This window comes from Urocampus carinirostris, chromosome 14 (assembly GCF_059441175.1).
Source record: "Urocampus carinirostris isolate Australia breed hairy pipefish chromosome 14, RoL_Ucar_1.0, whole genome shotgun sequence".
In the NCBI taxonomy this organism is placed as follows: Eukaryota; Metazoa; Chordata; class Actinopteri; order Syngnathiformes; family Syngnathidae; genus Urocampus; species Urocampus carinirostris.
This window is the reverse complement of record NC_142362.1, coordinates 2,999,065-3,017,996: the sequence shown is the minus strand read 5'-3', so window position 1 is coordinate 3,017,996 and position 18,932 is coordinate 2,999,065. Positions and strand designations below refer to the sequence as shown.

General features: G+C 40.9%; 1 protein-coding gene across 1 annotated transcript in view; it reads left to right on the top strand.

Annotated features, from left to right (window-relative positions):
- The first annotated feature begins 2,540 nt into the window (after nucleotides 1-2,540).
- The window catches only part of f5 (coagulation factor V), a 42,893-nt gene continuing 26,501 nt past the window's right edge, over nucleotides 2,541-18,932 (top strand). Inside the window, exons 1-7 of the mRNA XM_088352254.1 lie at nucleotides 2,541-2,817; nucleotides 8,445-8,527; nucleotides 11,178-11,300; nucleotides 11,912-12,124; nucleotides 14,187-14,345; nucleotides 16,907-17,128; nucleotides 17,190-17,355. Of these exons, the coding sequence (XP_088208380.1) occupies nucleotides 2,642-2,817; nucleotides 8,445-8,527; nucleotides 11,178-11,300; nucleotides 11,912-12,124; nucleotides 14,187-14,345; nucleotides 16,907-17,128; nucleotides 17,190-17,355 (1,142 nt within the window). The 5' untranslated portion in view covers nucleotides 2,541-2,641. The remainder of the gene's footprint in view (nucleotides 2,818-8,444; nucleotides 8,528-11,177; nucleotides 11,301-11,911; nucleotides 12,125-14,186; nucleotides 14,346-16,906; nucleotides 17,129-17,189; nucleotides 17,356-18,932) is intronic.

Below are 18,932 nucleotides of genomic sequence, written 5' to 3'. Positions count from 1 at the left end.
CCAAGATAGCTCACACCAGGGGCGTCGCCAAACCTCAGTCTAAGGGGGCGTGGGGGGGTTCGGTGGGGGTTGTATAGATTTTATTATCCCCACAGCATTGTTTCATTGTTTTTCCAGGATATGTTTCACCAATACATTTTTTAATGTATATTTTATTCTTATATTTTGTAATTTCTCTGTTGATGCGCTAAAAAGTCAATATTTTAATTAATAGACATTTTGTTGTGTCAGGCAGGGATTCTGAGTTAAAGTTGCTTTCTATAAAAGAGGTGAAATGAGTTAAGAGTCATGGCAGAGTGATAAAAATGAATGTTATTATAATTTAGTAGAATGACAAATCTTTTAAAAAACGTATTCTTTTATTTTGTGCAGAATGTTACATTATTGCATTTTTTTTCTGGACCTTTTTTATTTTCATTTCTTTTTTCCTTTTCTTTTTTTAATTCTTTATTTAGCCCTGGCTTTTTACTTCTTTTTCCACACTTTTTCTCTTTCATTGTTCTCCATTTTCCTTTTTGATTTATTCTTTTATCCTAGATTTTGAAGTGTTTTTTCTCAAATTTTCGTCTTTTTCTCATTTTTTTCCATGCTTGTTTTCTTCTTTTTCCTCCCTTCCATCTTTTTTAATGTATTCTTTTGTTTTTCCCACTCATTTTTTACTTCCTTTTATTGGCTTCTTATTTGTTTTCCGTTTTTCTTTTGTGTTTCGAAATTTTCTTCTTTTGTTTTTTTTCATAGCTTTTTCAATTTTCTTGATTTTTTTTCTTAGTTTTTTTTCAGATTTTTTTTACTCCTCTTTTCTTCAGTTTTTTTCCCTATTTTTTTGGTTTACTTTCCCCCATCTTTCTCCTTTTTTTCTTGCTTTGTTATTTTCTTCTTTTTCCCTCGTTTTTTTCTTATTTTGTCGGTCTTCATTTTTCAGACCGCCCTCACCATCACATCCAATTTTGTTTGGGTGGGCAGAGCATGGGGAAAGTATGCATTTGGTTCTTTGTTTGCATTTGCAATAGTTCCAATATCTACATGTGTTTTTTTAGCAACACACGGGCACTTTGCTGGCAAAATAACAGATGTGGTTCCTCTCAAACCCAATTGGGACGGCGCCAATTGAGTGAACAGGAAGAAGAGATCTAGCAGGACATTATCGCCATCTACTGTGTAATTGCCCCTTAGTTATTTTTCTTTTTCTTCTTTCTCCCTCATATCTTTCAGATTTAATTTCCTCTTATGTTCCGGTCCGGAACCTTCGCTCTGAAAATGCTGGTTTACTAGTGATCCCAAGAGCCAAGAAGAAATCCGCAGATTCGAGATTCGAGACTTGAGGTTTTTGAGCTTTTCCTTGCCCTCATGTTGGTTTTAGGTCAGGGGATGATGTAATAATAGTCTATAGTGTGCAATATTCTGTGCTCTGTGCAGCCCTTTGAGACTTAAGGGCATCACAAATACACATGGCTTGACTTGACTTGAGGTTTTTGAGTTTTCCCTTGCCCTCATGTAGGTTTTAGATCAGGAGAAGGTGTCATGATAGTCTGTAGTTTGCAATAGTCTGTGCAACCATTTGAGACTCTTTGTGATTAAGGGCGTCACAAATACACATGGCTTGACTTGAGGTTTTTGAGTTTTCCCTTACCCTCATGTAGGTTTTAGATCAGGGGATGGTGTCATGCTAGTCTGTAGTTTGCAATATTCTGTGCAACCATTTGAGACTCTTTGTGATTAAGGGCGTCACAAATACACATGGCTTGACTTGACTTAAGATTTTTGAGTTTTCCCTTGCCCTCATGTAGGTTTTAGATCAGGGGATGGTGTCATAATAGTCTGTAGTTTGCAATAATCTGTGATCTCTGCAGCACTTTGAGACTCCTTGTGATTAAGGTTGTCACAAATAAACATGACTTGACTGAGGTTTTGAGTTTTCCCTTGCCCTCATGTCGGTTTTAGATCAGGGGAAGGTGTCATGATAGTTTGTAGTTTGTAATAGTCTGTGGTCTGTGCAGCCATTTGAGACTACTTGTGATTAAGGCGTGACAAATACACGTGGCTCGACTTGACTTGAGGTATTTGAGTTTTTCCTTGCCCTCATATAGGTTTTAGATCAAGGGATGGTGTCATAATAGTCTGTGGTTTGCAATAAGCTTTGGTCTGTGCAGCTCTTTGAGACTCCTTGTGATTAAGGGCGTCATAAATACACATGGCTTGACTTGACTTGAGGTTTTTGAGTTTTCCCTTGCCCTCATGTCAGTTTTAGATCAGGGGATGGTGTCACAATAGTCTGTAGTTTGCAGTAGTCTGTGCAGCCATTTGACACTCCTTGTGATTAAGGGTTTCACAAATAAACATGACTTGACTTCCTATCACTATTTTGACCTACTAAAGACGGATCCGCGACCCACTTTTGCGTCCCGACCCACCAGTTGAGAAACACTGAATTACAAGACAAAAATAAATATACACAGTTCATTGCCCTGCAGTATGTTTGTGTGCGGGTGTCGTCGTGTGTGTGTAATGTGCATCAGAGAGAGATAAAGGTCCTAGTGGACTCTCGCGTCCCACACTCACAAACACACACTTTCGACCACAGCGCAGTTTGTATCATTTTGAAGGAGAGCGAACTGACTTTCGAGAGGATCGAACTCGAGACATGAGGCTCCGTGTCCGGACTGGAGATCCATGTCTCCTCTATGTCCTCCTGCTAAATTTTCTGGTGTCCTTCTGCGTTCACGCGGAAAGCAGCCACCAAAACCAAGCCAGGAAACGAGAATATTACATCGCTGCTGTGGAAATTGACTGGAACTACCATGGCAATGACTCATACAGGTAGGTCAACTCAACAAGGTTGGGAGCAGTGTTCCCTCTAAGCTGCGCGCGTGCACAATTGCGCACTGCTCGCACATTCTCAGCGCACAAGAAAATCTAGCCAGCGCACAAAAATCAGGGCTCAAAATGACTCATTAAGAAGCGACTCAAGTCAAAGTTACAGTGCATGGAGGTCAAAATACACGGGTTCTCCTGACGTTGTGTCCTAAATGCTGTATTTTGAAGTCGAGTAAAGTTGAGTAAAGTTAGTACAATTTATCGAGAACCGGCTTCTTCGGCTCGGCTCACTAAAAGGAACCGGCTCTTTCGGGTCCTAAACGGCTCTTCAGGTTGTTTTTGCTTCTTTAATCCCAACGTGACCAAATATTATGTAAAATGATGCACAAAATGACTTAAAAGAAGGGGGGAATAGAACAAAAAAGAAAAAAAATACCAAAATGAAAAAGTAGTGAAAAGCTGAGAAAAAAAGAAACAAAAGGAAGAGAAAAAGAAGGAAACATTTAGAAAAAAGCCAGAAAAAAAGAAAAAAAATGTAGGAAAAAAGTAAATAGAGAACAAAAAGAAAAAAGTAACAGCTCAGAAAAAATAAACACAATGAGATTTTTTTTAAAGGAATTTTAAGAATTTGAAAAAAAAACAGGAAGAGAAGAAGAATGGAGTATCCCCATACACCAGTGCTGATCGAAAAGAAAAAAAAGTTTGTGTTGCATTCAAATAATTTCCAATGATACCAAGTCAATATTGTTGCCAACATTGTACTTCTACTAAAAATGTGATTAAGTACAGTATTGTATCTTGCAACAGACTCAATAAGCCCCGAAAAATGTTATTATTATGCAACAAGATACCAGAAAAAAAAAAGAAATGGAAATCTTGTGAAAGAATTGTAAAAACAAACGACGTTTGTAGGCCGTACAACTTTTGCAATAGTACATGAGTCAATTCATTCAAAAGAGAAAAATAATTCTGCATGGCCGGAAACTCCGCAAAATGTAACGTGATGTCAAGTTTTGGACATGTTTGTAAATGACTTAGTTGCCACACTTGGGATTGCCGTTGCTCACTGTTGTTTCAAGCGTTGCTCACCGACTTTGTGCGAACGCTCAGACCCGTAAGGAAAATGACAGGGAACATTGGTTGGGAGGGTTACATAAAAACTGTAATCCAAGACAGTTACTAATCAACTAATCAGTAACGTAATCCGAATACTGTACACTGTAAAAATTTTGACCATTGTCACTTAAATAATCAAGGCAACAAAGTGACAATTCATATTATTCAAACAATTTTAATTGTTTGAATTGTTTGGCTTTGATTAAAAACCAGATTTAATAATAATAATAATAATAATAATAATTTCCTTTGTATTGTCATTCTTTGTAACAATCATTTTTCATTTCAATCAATTCAACTTAAACCTTTACATAAAAATGAATTAAACCATTGGCTAAATACTTTCGATTACCTAATAATATATTTGTCAAGAACCGGAACCGGAGGAGAACCCAAAAGCGTAACGTTTCTCACGCAAGCTTAATTTTACGGGAAGTAAGGAAAATTGATTTATATTTACTACATATCTGAAAAAAAAAATTAGATTTACTAATTATCTGTCAAAAGGTAATTATGTTTACTAAAGTTAAATTAATTTATATTTACTTATTATCTGGAAGAGATTGATTTATATTTACTAAATATCTGGATGATATCGATGTATATTTATGAAATATCTGGATGATATTGGTTTATATTTACGAAATATCTGGATGATATTGATTTATATTTATGAAATATCCGGATGATATTGACTTTTCTTTACTAAATGTCTGGAGGATAATAACTTATTATTAAATATCTGGATTATATGGTTTTATATTTAAGAAAGTTTTTGCTGATATTCATTTATATTTATTAAATATTTGACTGATATTGGTTTATATTTATGAAATATCTGAATGATATTGACTTATATTTACTAAATATCTGGAGGATGGTAATTTATATTTATCAAAAATCTGGATTATAAGGTTTTATATTTAATAAATATTTGGCTGATATTGATTTATATTTATTAAATATGTGGACGATATTGACTTATATTTACTAAATGTCTGGAGGATAATAACTTATATTCATTAAATATCTGGATTATATGGTTTTATATTTAAGAAAGTTTTTGCTGATATTTATTTATATTTATTAAATATTTGACTGATATTGGTTTATATTCATGAAATATCTGGAGGATATTAATTTATATTTATCAAATATCTGGATGATATTGACTTATATTTACTAAATATCTGGAGGATATTAATTTATATTTATCAAATATCTGGATTATATGGTTTTATATTTGATAAATATTTGGCTGATATTGATTTATATTTATTAAATATCTGGATGATATTGACCTATATTTACTAAATATCTGGAGGATATTCATTTATATTTATCAGATATCTGGATTATATGGGCGCAGCACGGCGGCGCAGTGGTTAGCACGTGTGCGGCACAGTTCTGAGGTCATGAGATCGAATCTCCTGTGCGGAGTTTGCATGTTCTCCCCGTGCTTGCGTGGGTTTTCTCCCACATTCCAAAAACATGCATGTCAGGTTCATTGGCCAATTCAGGGTGTCCTCTGCCCACTGCCTGAAGATAGCTGGGATGGGCTCCGGCACCCCCGTGACCCTACTGAGGATAAGCGGTTCAGATAATGGATGGATTATATGGTTTTATAAAAAAATATTGATTTATATTTATCAAATATTTGGCTGATATGGGTTTGTGTTTATTAAATATCTGGATGATATTGACTTATATAGACTAAATATTTGGATGATATTCATTTATATTTATCAAGTATCTGGATTATATTGATTTATCTTTACTAAATATCTGGATGATATTGATTTATGTTTGTTAAATATTTGGCTGATATTGGTTTATATTTATGAAATATCTGAATGATATTGACCAAATATCTGGAGGATATTAATATATATTTATCAAATATCTGGATTATATGGTTTTATAAAAAAAAATGATTTATATTTATTAAATATTTGGCTGATATTGGTTTATGTTTACTTAATATCTGGATGATATTGACTTATAATTACTAAATATCTGGATGATATTAATTTATATTCACTCAATATCTGGATGATATTGATTTGTATTTGTTAAACATTTGGCTGATATTGGTTTGTATTTATTAAATAAATGTCCCTGAATGCATCGCCAAGTGCTGGTTCCGCACCCGTGTTAGCAGCCTCACGAAACTGCAGGCTTGCGCCGATTCAACAAAATGAATGCTACATTGAAGGGGGAATCAATTACAGACTAAATGGTAAAAGGTCTGCATTTATATTAAGCCGTTTCAAGTCAATGAAGATCTCCCAAAGCGCTTTACAATGTGCTTCACACTTACCCATTCACACACACACTCACACACCAATAGGGAGTCAGCCACGCCTACCTGCTTATTGGGAGCATTAGGGATTCAGTGTCTTGCCCAAGGATCCTTCGACATATAATACGGAGGAGCCGGGAATCGAACCTGCGACCTTTTGATCCCAAGACGAGAGCTAAGTGGTTTTACCTGCAACAAAGCCTGCAAAGAAGTAAATTTGTTAGTTATGGCTCAGCAAATCGTGTGTAAGCCTCATTTCTGTGTTTCTCCTGTCAGTAATTTAAATGATGATAGACACAATCCGTCTATTGACGCATTCTGTAAATGAAATATGGTTTTGAATAAAATTCTTATCCTGCAAAGAAGTCCTTATTTTAAGTAAATGTACCATTAGTATGAATACGTCTTTTTTTCTGTAACTGTCACGGAATACAGTTTACTTTTTTGGTTACTGATTACGTTACTGTCACGACCAGAACGGAAATAGGACCCAGATGCGTAAAGTTTTATTGAGATATCGAGGAAAGGCAGCGCCAGCGATCCGGTGCTCGCTGGAGACGGGAAGCAAGCCGCTCATGGAATCGGAACGTCTTCCGAATGCGGAAGTGGATCTTCCGGAGCGGGAGGTTGTAGCGTAGTAGACGGAAAAACAGGTCGTTAGCCGGGACGGGAGATTAGACGTGGTCGGGGTCAAAAAACGGGTCGTAACAGGTGACAACTGTCATGTCCTGCACGGTTGTCATGGCGCCCGGCTGGCCCCGCCCCTTGACACCGGCTGAGACGCATTGGACTGATTGCTCTTGGAGTACTTAAGCGCGCTCCTTTGCACTGTGCGTTGCGGGAACGTTTGTTAAACCTGGTTAAACTCCGTGAGACTTCTGTTAAAACCTGTTAAATGCCTAGTTCTGTAAATCTGCCCGTATTTGATCCTGTTTTGTTTTTGGTCTGATCCGTTTGTTTGTTTTTGACAACTTGTCTTTTGTTTGGATTTCTAATCCACTCCGCGACCATCGATCCTCGGATCGAGTGTGCGCACCCTCCTCATCCTTCCCCCAATAAATTGTGAGTACGTCTACGCGAATGGGTCCTTTTTCCCTGTTTCCTGCTCCGATCCGTGACAACAACAGGGAAATCAGAAACGGACAGGTGGAAAACAAGTGACAAAACGGGACCGACGGGAGTCAGAGTAAAAAATGCTTGCCTTGTGAAAACAGAGGTTCGCTGACGGACTGACAACAGGCGAGTGAAAGGACGGAGCTTAAGTAGGACGGGGAACCAATCAGGAAGCCAGCAGCGGCTGGCGCCAAACGAGCGGGTACAGGTGAATGTAATCAGTCATCATGACAGTTACAGAATACATGTAAATCAGAATTATAAAAAAAAACAACAACAAATATATGAAATATACTGGGTTCATACTGTGCTTGAAATCCTTGTAAATGCTTAAATTCGAAAGTTGTGTTTACAAGGTTGGGCAGCAGTGGTTAGCGCGAGTGCGGCACAGTTCAGAAGTCATGGGAACCTCCGGTGTGGGTTCAAATCCAGCTCCCGGCCCTACTGTGCGGAGTTTGTATGTTCTCCCCGTGCTTGCATGGGTTTCCTCCGGGCACTCCGGTTTCCTCCCACAAGACATGCATTTCAGGTGAATTGGCCGGTCCAAATTGTCCCTAGGTGTGACTGAGCGAGTGAGTTGTCTGTCCCCGTGTGCCCTGCGATTGGCTGGCAACCAGTTCAGGGTGTCCCCTGCCCACTGCCCGATGATTGCTGGGATGGGCTCCAGCACCCCCGCGACCCTACTGAGGATAAGCGGTACAGCTGATAAGATGGCTCTTTCAATATGAGGATTCAAGCTTTTTACAAGCCGTCAAAAATTAAAAAAACTGTTTGACTTCAGCTCAAAGCATCTTCAAGCAAACAATCAATGACCGCAAGGGATCGAAAACAAAACATTCCGTCCTGGTCATAAATCTTAGTGCGATGCTATCATATCTTTTGTTGATACATAACGTGAGGACAACATGACTTTTAGCCGCTGTGGTTTTTGCTGTGTTTCTTGTTTCTTGTGTGACACTAAAGAGCTAAAGTGGTGTGAAACTGGAGTGTCATGCCCAATTTCGTTGTCACAATATGTTAACCCATTTTGTAACAATGACAATAAAGGTATATTTTATTCTATTCTATTCTATTCATTTCAATTTGTTCTGTGCTCCAGGTTCAGCCCAACCTACAAGAAAGTGGTTTTCCGGGAGTATGAGAAGGACTTCACACGGCCCAAACTTCATGACCCTTCACTTGGTAACAATTCCAGAACACAATTGTCATTATTTTCATATTTGTAGCGAATATGGGCGGTAAATAGATTAAAACAAACAATTTATTGTCCAATTGGATTAAATAGCAGAGTTGATGGGCCAGCACGGCGGCGCAGTGGTTAGCGCGTGTGCGGCACAGTTCTAAGGTCTTGGGAACCTCCTGTGTGGGTTCAAATCCAGCTACCGGACTTCCTGTGCTACCGGAGTTTGTATGTTCTCCCTGTGCTTGCGCGGGTTTCCTCCGGGCACTCCGGTTTCCTCCCACATTCCAAAAACATGCATTTCAGGTGGATTGGCCGGTGCAAATTGTCCCTAGGTGTGAATGAGCGAGCGAGTTGTCTGTCCCTGTGTGCCCTGCAATTGGCTGGTAACCAGTTCAGGGTGTCCCCTGCCCACTGCCCGATGATTCCTGGGATGGGCTCCAGCACCCCCGCGACCCTACTGAGGATAAGCGGTGCAGCTAATGAGATGAGATGAGATATGTCAAGACCAGAACGGAGACAGGACCCACCTGTGTGTGTTTCTCTTAGTTTTATTGGGAAGAAGGGAAAGAATAGGACACACGATCCGTAGCTGGTCGCGGGGAGCAGGTTGCAGTGTCGATGGCGGAAAAAAACAGATCAGTAGCCGGGACGGGGGAGCAAAAATCGTGGTTGGGATCAGAAAAGAGGTCGTAGCAGACGGGAATCAGAACAGGAGAGAGTCAGGGTCGAAAAGCTTGCCTAGCGTAAGCTGAGTTTAGTAGACGGACTGACAACCAGTGACAGAAAGACGGGGGTATGAAAAGTAACAGGTAGCCAATCAGCGTCCGAGGCAGATAGTGCCAAAGGAGCAGGTTCAGGTGCTTCGCATCAGTAATTATGACACCACATATGTTTTTAGATCATTATGTTACACACACGCAGTTCTGAGGTCATGGGTTCAAACCCAGCTACCGACCTTCCTGTGCGCGGTTTGCATGTTCTCCCCATGCTTGCGTGGGTTTCCTCCGGGCACTCCGGTTTTCACATTCCAAAAACATGCATGTCAGGTTAATTGGCCGGTCCAAATTGTCCCTAGGTGTGAATGAGTGAGCGAATTGTCTGTCCCTGTGCTCTGTGATTGGCTGGCAACCAGTTCAGGGTGTTCCCTGCCCACTGCCCGGAGATGGCTGGGATGGGCTCCAGCACTCCCGCGACCCTACTGAGGATAAGCGGTGCAGATATTGGATGGATGTTACACACACTCTTTGATTTATGGACATTTCTTTTACTAGTCATCTACTGAAGAAGCTTGAATAGAACAAAAAACAATAATAAAAAAATGAAACAAAATAAACTAGAAGTTCTATTATTACATTATTGTATTTTGATAGAGTTCCCCCTTTTACGTCATACCGGGGGATTTCCTCCGGGCACTCCGGTTTCCTCCCACATTCCAAAAACATGCATGTATATTTGTATTCATGCCTTTTATTGATATAGATTCATATTTTTGTATTTATGATTTATTTTTGTTTATCTTTTTTCTTTATATTTTTAGGTATGATTTTAAAATATTATTAATTTCAATTATTTATTCAGTGTATTTTTATGATTTTGATCCATCATTTATATGTTTTTACATATAATTTATCTTTTTATTTAACCTATTTTTGAAATATTTTCATTCATGCATTTTCTTGATATACCTTCATAGATCATAAATCCTATTCATTTTTTAATTTATATTTAATCATACTTTTGCCTTTATAATTTATTTCTGTTTATTTTTTCCTTATATTTTTTACGTGTAACTTTAAAATCTTATTAAATTCAATTATATATTCAGTGTATTTTTATTATTTTGATCCATAATTGATGTATTTTCATGTATAATATTTACTCATGTACTTTATTTCCATACATATTTTTATTTATAATCCTATTTATTTTTTTAATTTATGTTTAATCATATTTTCGTATTCAAAATTTATTTTTGTTTATTTTTTCTTATATTTTTACAAATAAGGTAGTGGCACTTCCGTGTCAAGCGAAGGTAGTTGTTGAAAGCGAGAAAACAGGTCGATGGCCGGTGCGGAGGAGCAAAACATAAACGGGGCCAGAAAAGTGGTCGGCAACGGGAATCAGATAGAACACATGGCAGGATAGAGTCGGAGAAACGGGTCCAGAAACGAAGTTGGCAACGGTAATCAGACAGAGCACAGGGCAGGATAGAGTCGGAGAAATGGGTCCAGAAACGAGGTCGGCAACGGGAATCAGACAGAACACAGGGCAGGATAGAGTCGGATAAACGGGTCCAGAAACGAGGTCGGCAACGGGAATCAGAAAGAACACATGGCAGGATAGAGTCGGATAAACGGGTCCAGAAACGAGGTCGGCAACGGGAATCAGACAGAACACAGGGCAGGATAGAGTCCCAGAAACGAGGTCGGCAACGGGAATCAGACAGAACACAGGGCAGGATAGAGTCGGAGAGTCACAAATGCTTGCCTAGCGGGTAGCCAAGGTTCGCCGACGATCTGACAAGTGTTTTCAGGAAGGCAGGAGTTTAAAAGGAGTCCAACAGCCAATCAGGGTCCGTGGCTGTTGGCCCCAGCGGTGGGTCGAATCAGTAATCATGACAGATTATTAAAGAATGATTTTTCGTCACAGGTTTGCTGGGGCCCACGCTAAGAGCAGAACTGGGCGAGACCCTGGTGGTGACTTTCCGAAACCTGGCCTCAGAACCGCACAACATTCACCCGCACGGCATCGCTTACGGGAAGAACTCCGAGGGTGAGTTCTGGTGCGGCGTCGGGCCAACTTCTACCACGTGCGAGACGGCAAAGTCCTCGATCCGAAAAAGGTCCTGCGCAACGGACAGGCTTGTTTGTCCCTTTTTTTAAAAAAACATGAACTCACCAAGCAGAGGATCAAACCAGGAGGTACTGAAGTCCAATGTGAGGCAGCCCTTGCAAACACAGCTGGGGAAGGAAAACAATGTTTGTATCGTTTTTAAAAGGGAAGCTTAGATCTGAAACGTTCCGGGAAGATTAAACAAGAAGCAGGACGGAATTTCACTTACGTTGTAGCCAGGGTTGGGTAGGGTTACTTTAACTGGATTACTTTCAATTCCTTTTGAAAACTCCAATACCAAATATGCTAATAAAAGACAAAATAAAGTAAATATGAATAAAATGATGACTCACAACACGTGGTAAGCTTTCTCTTCTGGCTTCGATCTCTTTGATCTCCGGCAAAAGTAACATAAAATATGTATTCATATTTAGTTTCTTTTGTCTTTTATTACCATATTTGCTATTGGAGTAATCCAAAAGTAATCGAAAGTAATCAAGTTAAAGTAACCCTACCCAACCCTGTTGTTATCGTATGTTTGTGTTTCGCAGGAGCGCAGTACTTCGACAACACGTCTCAAAAAGAAAAGGAGGACGATGTGGTGAAACCTGGCAACCAGCACGTATACTATTGGGAGGTGACACCCGAGGTCTCCCCCGAACCCGAGGACCCTGAATGCATCACCTACTCCTACATCTCCCATATGAACTTGGTAGAGGATTTCAACTCTGGCCTTATTGGTGCTTTGCTCATCTGCAAGAATGGTGAATCATTTTGACCCTATAAAGCGGGACCGTGCAAACTTTTCTGCAGTACATCTGTAGTATTTCCATAGTAGTACTTCTGTAGTGTTTTTGTAAAATTATTTGTGTCGTATTATCATAATTGTAGGTTCACGAAACGGATCAGGAGTATCTTGAAACGGGTCGGGAAGCGGGAAGTAGGAACTCATTTGCGTAGACGTTCTGTCACTTTAATGGAGAAAGAAAAGTTGTCCGACACACAAACGGACCAAAAACAAAAGAAAGCAGGCTCAAATGCAGGCAAAATTACAATCCAGGCATCTCTCAGAATCAAACAGAACTTGCAGGAATCTCTCAGAATGTTACACCGGAGTACAACAAAGTCCAACAAGCAAAACAAGAATAAAAAGGGATCAACGAGTTTTCAACAAGGGTAAACAACGATCTGGCCAAGGGCAGTTCCAAAAAGCGCATGTAAGTACCGTAAATTCCGGACTATAGAGCGCACCTGATTATAAGCCGCACCCACCACATTTTAAGAGGAAAACCGATTTTGTACATACACAAGCCCCACCTGTATATAAGCCGCGTGCGCCCACATTTAAACATGTAACACAAACACAAAATTAACCCAAACCCGACTTCAAGTCCCGCGATTGAAACTAAATGTCCTTCATTAAGGTCCACAGTCCAAAAATCACAGCCGGCGAAATGAACGGAAAATGATACCGGTACTTAAGGTTTGATGCAGACCTGCAGAGGCCGGGTCCCGTTGAAAGTAATCCAAGGAAAAAAGTGTATATTTCCAAAGGTAAAGGTGGGAAAAATATATCAGATGAACATATTTACTCCTTTTTCTTTAACCAAATTTTTACCCCCTCTTCTTTCCTTGTCTGTCCCTCACCTTTAGCGGTCCCCACTTAAACTCGGCACCCCGCGTTTGTTCCGCCCCTCATTTTTCGTTCACCCGCAAAACATATCAGAATAAGTGTCTAAAATAAATACAAATAAATACATTACAAAAATATACAGTTGCAAATACATATTATACATGGGTTACACATATTGACAAAGAAAGACGGTACACCGAGAGAGTTTTCAAAGTTTTAATAATAATAATATAGCTTTGACGGGGCAGTTAATGGTAGCAACACTCGAGCGCCGCTAGCTGAATAAGCCGCGGCGTTGAAAGTTAGGGAAAAAAGTAGCGGCTTACAGTCCGAAATTTACGGTACCCATAGGAGTAATCAGGAAATGCGGGTCAGCCGGTGTCAAGGGGCAGGGCCAGCTGGGCGCCATGACAACCGTGCAGGACATGACATGTAGCTGTGTTTTTGGAGTATTATCGTCATTTTATTTCTGTAGTATTTCAGTTTTCATACTTCATTAGTAGTATTACTGTAATATTTTTTGCAGTATTTCCGTAGTAGTATTTCTGTAGTGTTTTTGTAGTATTCTTGTAGTATCATTTCTGTGATATATTGGTAGTATTGCTTTATTTTTTTATTTTTTTATTTTGGCAGTTATATTTATGTAGTGTTATTGTAATTGTATTTTGTAGTATTATTGTAGTGGTATTTTTGTTGAATTTCTGTTGTAGTATACTTATTATTGTAGTGGTATTATTGTAGTTGTATCATTGTAGTATATCTGTAGTATTCTTGTAGCATTCCCGTAGTTGTATTGGTGTAGTATTTCTCTAGTATTAATTTTGTCGTTGTATAACTGTAGTATTTTTGTAGTATTTCTGTAGTAGTACTTTTGTATTATTGATATAGTATTTGTTTAGATTATTATTTTTGTAATTAAAGAAAAACAATACATTAGGTACCTGTTTTTAAGCAGTAAGTACGATATTTGGTATATTTTTGAGTTCTATATCCGTAACACAGAGGAATAATGAGGACTGAGCCGGCAACAGAAATACATCATTTTTTTTATTTTCTAGTACTATATCAACTGATATTTCCTGTGTCATAATATTTTCCCCATTTTCGTTTGTCGGGCCAAATTAAAACTCCCGCGGGCCGTAGTTTTCCCACCCCTGTTATAAAGGATGATGTAATTTGGATGGTTGTTGTAGGGACCTTGGAGGATTCGAGGAAGCAGCCCGGCGTCAAGCAAGGACTGGTACTACTCTTTGGGGTCTTTGATGAGCGAGAAAGCATCTACAAGCCAAAGGACCACTCCTTGGCGCACGTGTACTACACCATAAATGGATACGCCAGGGGAACGCTTCCTGGTAAGACTTCATGACGAAAATTTCTCTTGAAATCGCAGCAGAAAGACACACAAAAAATCCTGGTGTCAGTAGGGTTAAATAGACTTTGCAAACCACTAAGAAATAATTCTACCCGAAATTCACAATGACCCAACCATGGTTAGTGTCATGATTACTGATTCAGGGCACCTGTGACTGCCCAATTGGCGCCAACAGCCCTGAGCGCTGATTGGTTCAGAGACTCCTTTTAAACCCCCGGATTCCAAGAGAAGCTGTCAGACTGTTTGCAAACCTATGCTCCTAGCTAGGCAAGCTCATACCTTCCGACATTTTCCTGCCCTGTTTTCTCCTGCCTGATACCTGTTGCCGACCTGGTTCTGGAATCGTTTCTGCCCTGCTCTGCCATCCCGACCACCGACCTGTTTTGCCCTGTTTCCTGCCTGATACCCGTTGCTGACCTCTTTTCTGGACTCGATACCGCCCTTGCTCTCCCGTCCTGGCTAGTGACCAGTATCCCGGCTGTCTACGATTATCCTCGCTCGACACGGAAGTGCCACTTCCGCGTTCCAGCCACCTGCTACCCGTGTCCTGACACCTGTTGCCGACCTGTTTCTGGACCCGTTTCTGCCCTGCTCTGCCATCCCGACCACCAACCTGTTTTGCCCTGTTTCCTGCCTGATACCTGTTGCCGATCTCTTTTCTGGACTCGATACCGCCCTTGCTCTCCCGTCCCGGCTAGTGACCAGTATCCCTGCTGCCAACGATTATCTTCGCTCGACACGGAAGTGCCACTTCCGCATTCCTGCCTTCAGCTACCCGTGTCCGTCGATCATCGGATCGTGGAAGCAAGTACTGCTCTTTCTCTCCTTATCAATAAAACTGAGTAAACGAACACTGCTGTCTCCGTTTCTGGCTTGTGACAGTTAGCCAATTTTAGAACAGGTCCCCGGGCACCTCAGCTGTCCTTTGGGGGCACACTTGTGCCCGTAAGCACCATGTTGGGGACCCCTGCTCTATAGTACTGAGGTCTGAACTTCAGCTTGGCCATCCTAACACCTTTATATTGTTCATTTCAACACGTTTCATTGTAGATTTTCCTTTAAGTTCATGGTCCATGTCTTGTTGAATGGTGAACCTGCCCCATTCTAAGGTCTCTTGCAGATTCGAACAGATTTTCTGCCAGAATCAGAATGTATTACACTCAATCCATCTTCCCAACAACTCTAACGATCTTCCTAGTCCCTGCTGTGGAAAATAAACTCCAGAACATGATGCTGTCGCCACCATGTTTGACAGCGAGGATTGTGTTTCTGTTGTGGCAGGATGTTATTGTAGGAAGTCGTGGCAGGATGTTATTGCAGGAAGTCACAAGCTGTTATGCTGAGCGAGCTGGCCAGAGAAAACAAAGTTTGTTTTGAACACACTAAATGCCGACGTGAAAAGAGAAACGATGAACGCTGATGAATAAATGCAATAAAGAGCGTTCCCTCTTTGTCATATCTCCTCTCCGCGTATATTTTGGGGCGACACCCAACGACGTCCTCTCCAAAATCTCCAGGGTGATGCAAAGTGTTACTCTTACACCAAACGAAACACTTTGCATTCAGCCCAAGAAGTTCAATTTGAGTTTTATCTAACCAGAGCACCTTGTTCCACATATTATTCGTGTCTCCCATGTGGTTTCTTGTAAACACCCAATGGGCCTTTCTATGGTATTCTTTCAGAAATGGATATCTTCCTGCCACTCTTCCTTAAGGGCAGAGTTATGTACAGTATAGCTAATGTTGTGGAGTAACTGTAAGTCAGCAGCTTTGGAGCCGACAACAGAGCTGATAACAGCCATCTGGTAGGATGTCTAAGCGAGTCGAATCCGAGAAAAACTTCACGTGATCACGAGAACAGTATAAAAAGCCCAGCGTCACCTGGACGAATTTGAACGTGGCTTGAACGTGGATGAATGTTGCTGTACGAATGCAATAAAGGGCGTTCCCTCTATTTCTCCTCTGCGTATATTTTGGGCGACGCCCAACAACGTCCTCTCCAAATTTAGTGGCGCCCAATGTGGGGCGTCGCCCCAAAATATACACAGAGACAAAATATGGCAGAGAGGGAACGTCCTCTATTGCATTCGTTCAGCAACAGTCATCCAAGCCACGTTCGAAGTCTGTCCGAGAGCCGCTGCCATTTATACTGTGTTCAACAAGATCACATGATGTTTTTCCTAGACTCGACTCGCTTAGTCAGCAACTTGTGATTTCTTGTCTCAACATTGTTTCATAACATCCTGCCATATGTCTTTTATCAGTTCTGTTGTCAGCTCCAAAGCTGCTGACTTACAGTTAATCCACAACACTAATAGTTGCCTTATGCACAGATTGTCGCACCTCAGCAACAATATGTATGCCTGCAGGTCATCCAATGTGATCATGGGCCTCTTGGTCGCTTCTCTTATTAGTTTTCTGGGCTAAAGGTTTAGAGGGACGACCAGGTCTCAGTAGGTTTGCAATGATATTACGCTTTCTCCATTTTGATATCATTGCTCACACAGTGCTCCATAAGATGAAAGAATATTTGTTTTGCAGGTTTAAGCGTATGTGCCTATTCCTCGACCGACCTTTACCTGCTGGCCATGAGCTCGGAGCCCGATCTGTTCTCCGTGCACATCACCGGACAGGTCCTGCAGCACCTGCGCCACAAAGTGTCCTCCTTAGGCCTCATCAGTGCCTCATCTACCACTGCTAGCTTGCTACCTGTGCACATAGGCCGCTGGATGCTAACGTCGCATGTGCTCAAGCACATTGAAGGTGGTATCGACATTGGGATTAGCATCTACCGACAATTTCCTGACGGACAAACGTTTTACAGAGGGTATGCATGCCTTCCTGGATGTGAAATCGTGTGAGGGTATCGATGCACCGAAGCGGACCATAACTCCCGAGCAGAGACGGGAGAGAAGAGAGTGGAAATATTACATCGCTGCTGAGGAGGTGGTCTGGGACTACGCACCCAATCTGCCTGAATACGTTGATGAGTAAGACATCCGCATGCTTGACAGATTGAGGACATCCAGCTATTGATATTGTTGACTAACCACAGGATGACGACTCGTACAGGTATCCATTATCCCTAGCAGAGTTACCAAAAAATATGAATCGTCCGTAGTTTATCACGCCAGTTAATAGCAAATTTGGAAAAACGTATTTTCTATGACCCTGTACTGGTCCGCCGTGGTCTACCGGTCGATCTACGTTCCTACACTCACCTATGGTCATGAACTTTGGGTTATGACCGAACGAACAGAAGTGGCTGAAATGAGTTTCCTCTTTAAGGTGTCCTGGTTTTCCCTTAGAGATAAGGTGAGAAGCTCAGTCCTCCGGGAGGGACTGTGTGTAGAGCCACTGCTCCTCCGCATTGAGAGGAGCCAGTTGAGGTGGCTCGGGCATCTGATAAGGATGCCTCCTGGACGCCTCCCGACGGAGGTGTTCCAGGCATGTCCCACCGGCAGGAGGCCCCGGGGGCGACCCAGGACACGCTGGAGAGACTATGTCTCTCGGCTGGCCTGGGAACGCCTCTGGATCCCGTCGGATGAGCTGAAGGAGGTGGCTGGGGATATGGATGGATGGATGGTTTCTATGAAAAAATTAGGAAATATTCAATTGAATTCCTCCAGATCATTGGTTCTCAACTGATCTGTCTTTAGGACCCACGATTCCACCCCAATGACAAGCTGCGACCCAATTTAAGAAAATATTTCCGCTTCTCAAATATAGCCTATTAAATGATTGTGCAGTTTAAAGTAGAGATAGTAGAATATATTTACCTTTTTTTTAAAGAATAAAATGACCAACACACCAAAAAGCCTGCAAGTACCATACATATTCGCATACAAGCCTACATCACCTCTATGAATCCCCTAAAACTGCTTTAAAATAGCCACATACCAAAATAAATATTCAAAAAAAAATAAATAAAGATCAATAAATGTTTATTTATTTAGTTAATAAAGGATAATAAACTGGTAAAAATGTCAAGAAACAAGAATAGACGTGGTCAGGATAAAAAACGGGTCAAAGTCGGGGGATAGGCGGGAGCAAAAAACAGGTGGGTGTCAGGGTCGAAAAAAGGCTTGCCTAGTATTAACTGAGGTTTGCAGACTGACTGACAAAAGGGGACAGATAGGAGTGCGTTTAAATAGGGGCAGGGGGCCAATAAGAGTCCGAGGAAATTGGCGTCAAAAGAGTGGGCACAGTGATTCCCATCGGTAATCATGACAAAAAAAAAAGCTTTAAATATAAAACCTTCCAGCAGCACTTCAATGGCAGACATTCTATTCCTTTTTTGATTCGATCGCAGTTGTCATTTTTCCACGTTTCCTTTCCATTATCACTAACTTTCTTGGCACCCATTATTATGGGCAGAAAAAGGAAATAAAACCAACAAAATCAAATCAAATGAGATGTGGTCCCTCTTAAACATGCCGAATGACTGAATAGTTAGGAGAGATTGAGCGGGCGTTATCGCCCTCTATTGCCAAGGAATGTAATTGACCCTATGTTTATTTTCTTTTTCCTGGGAATTTTTTTGCCATGGTAAAGGCCCGCGACCCAC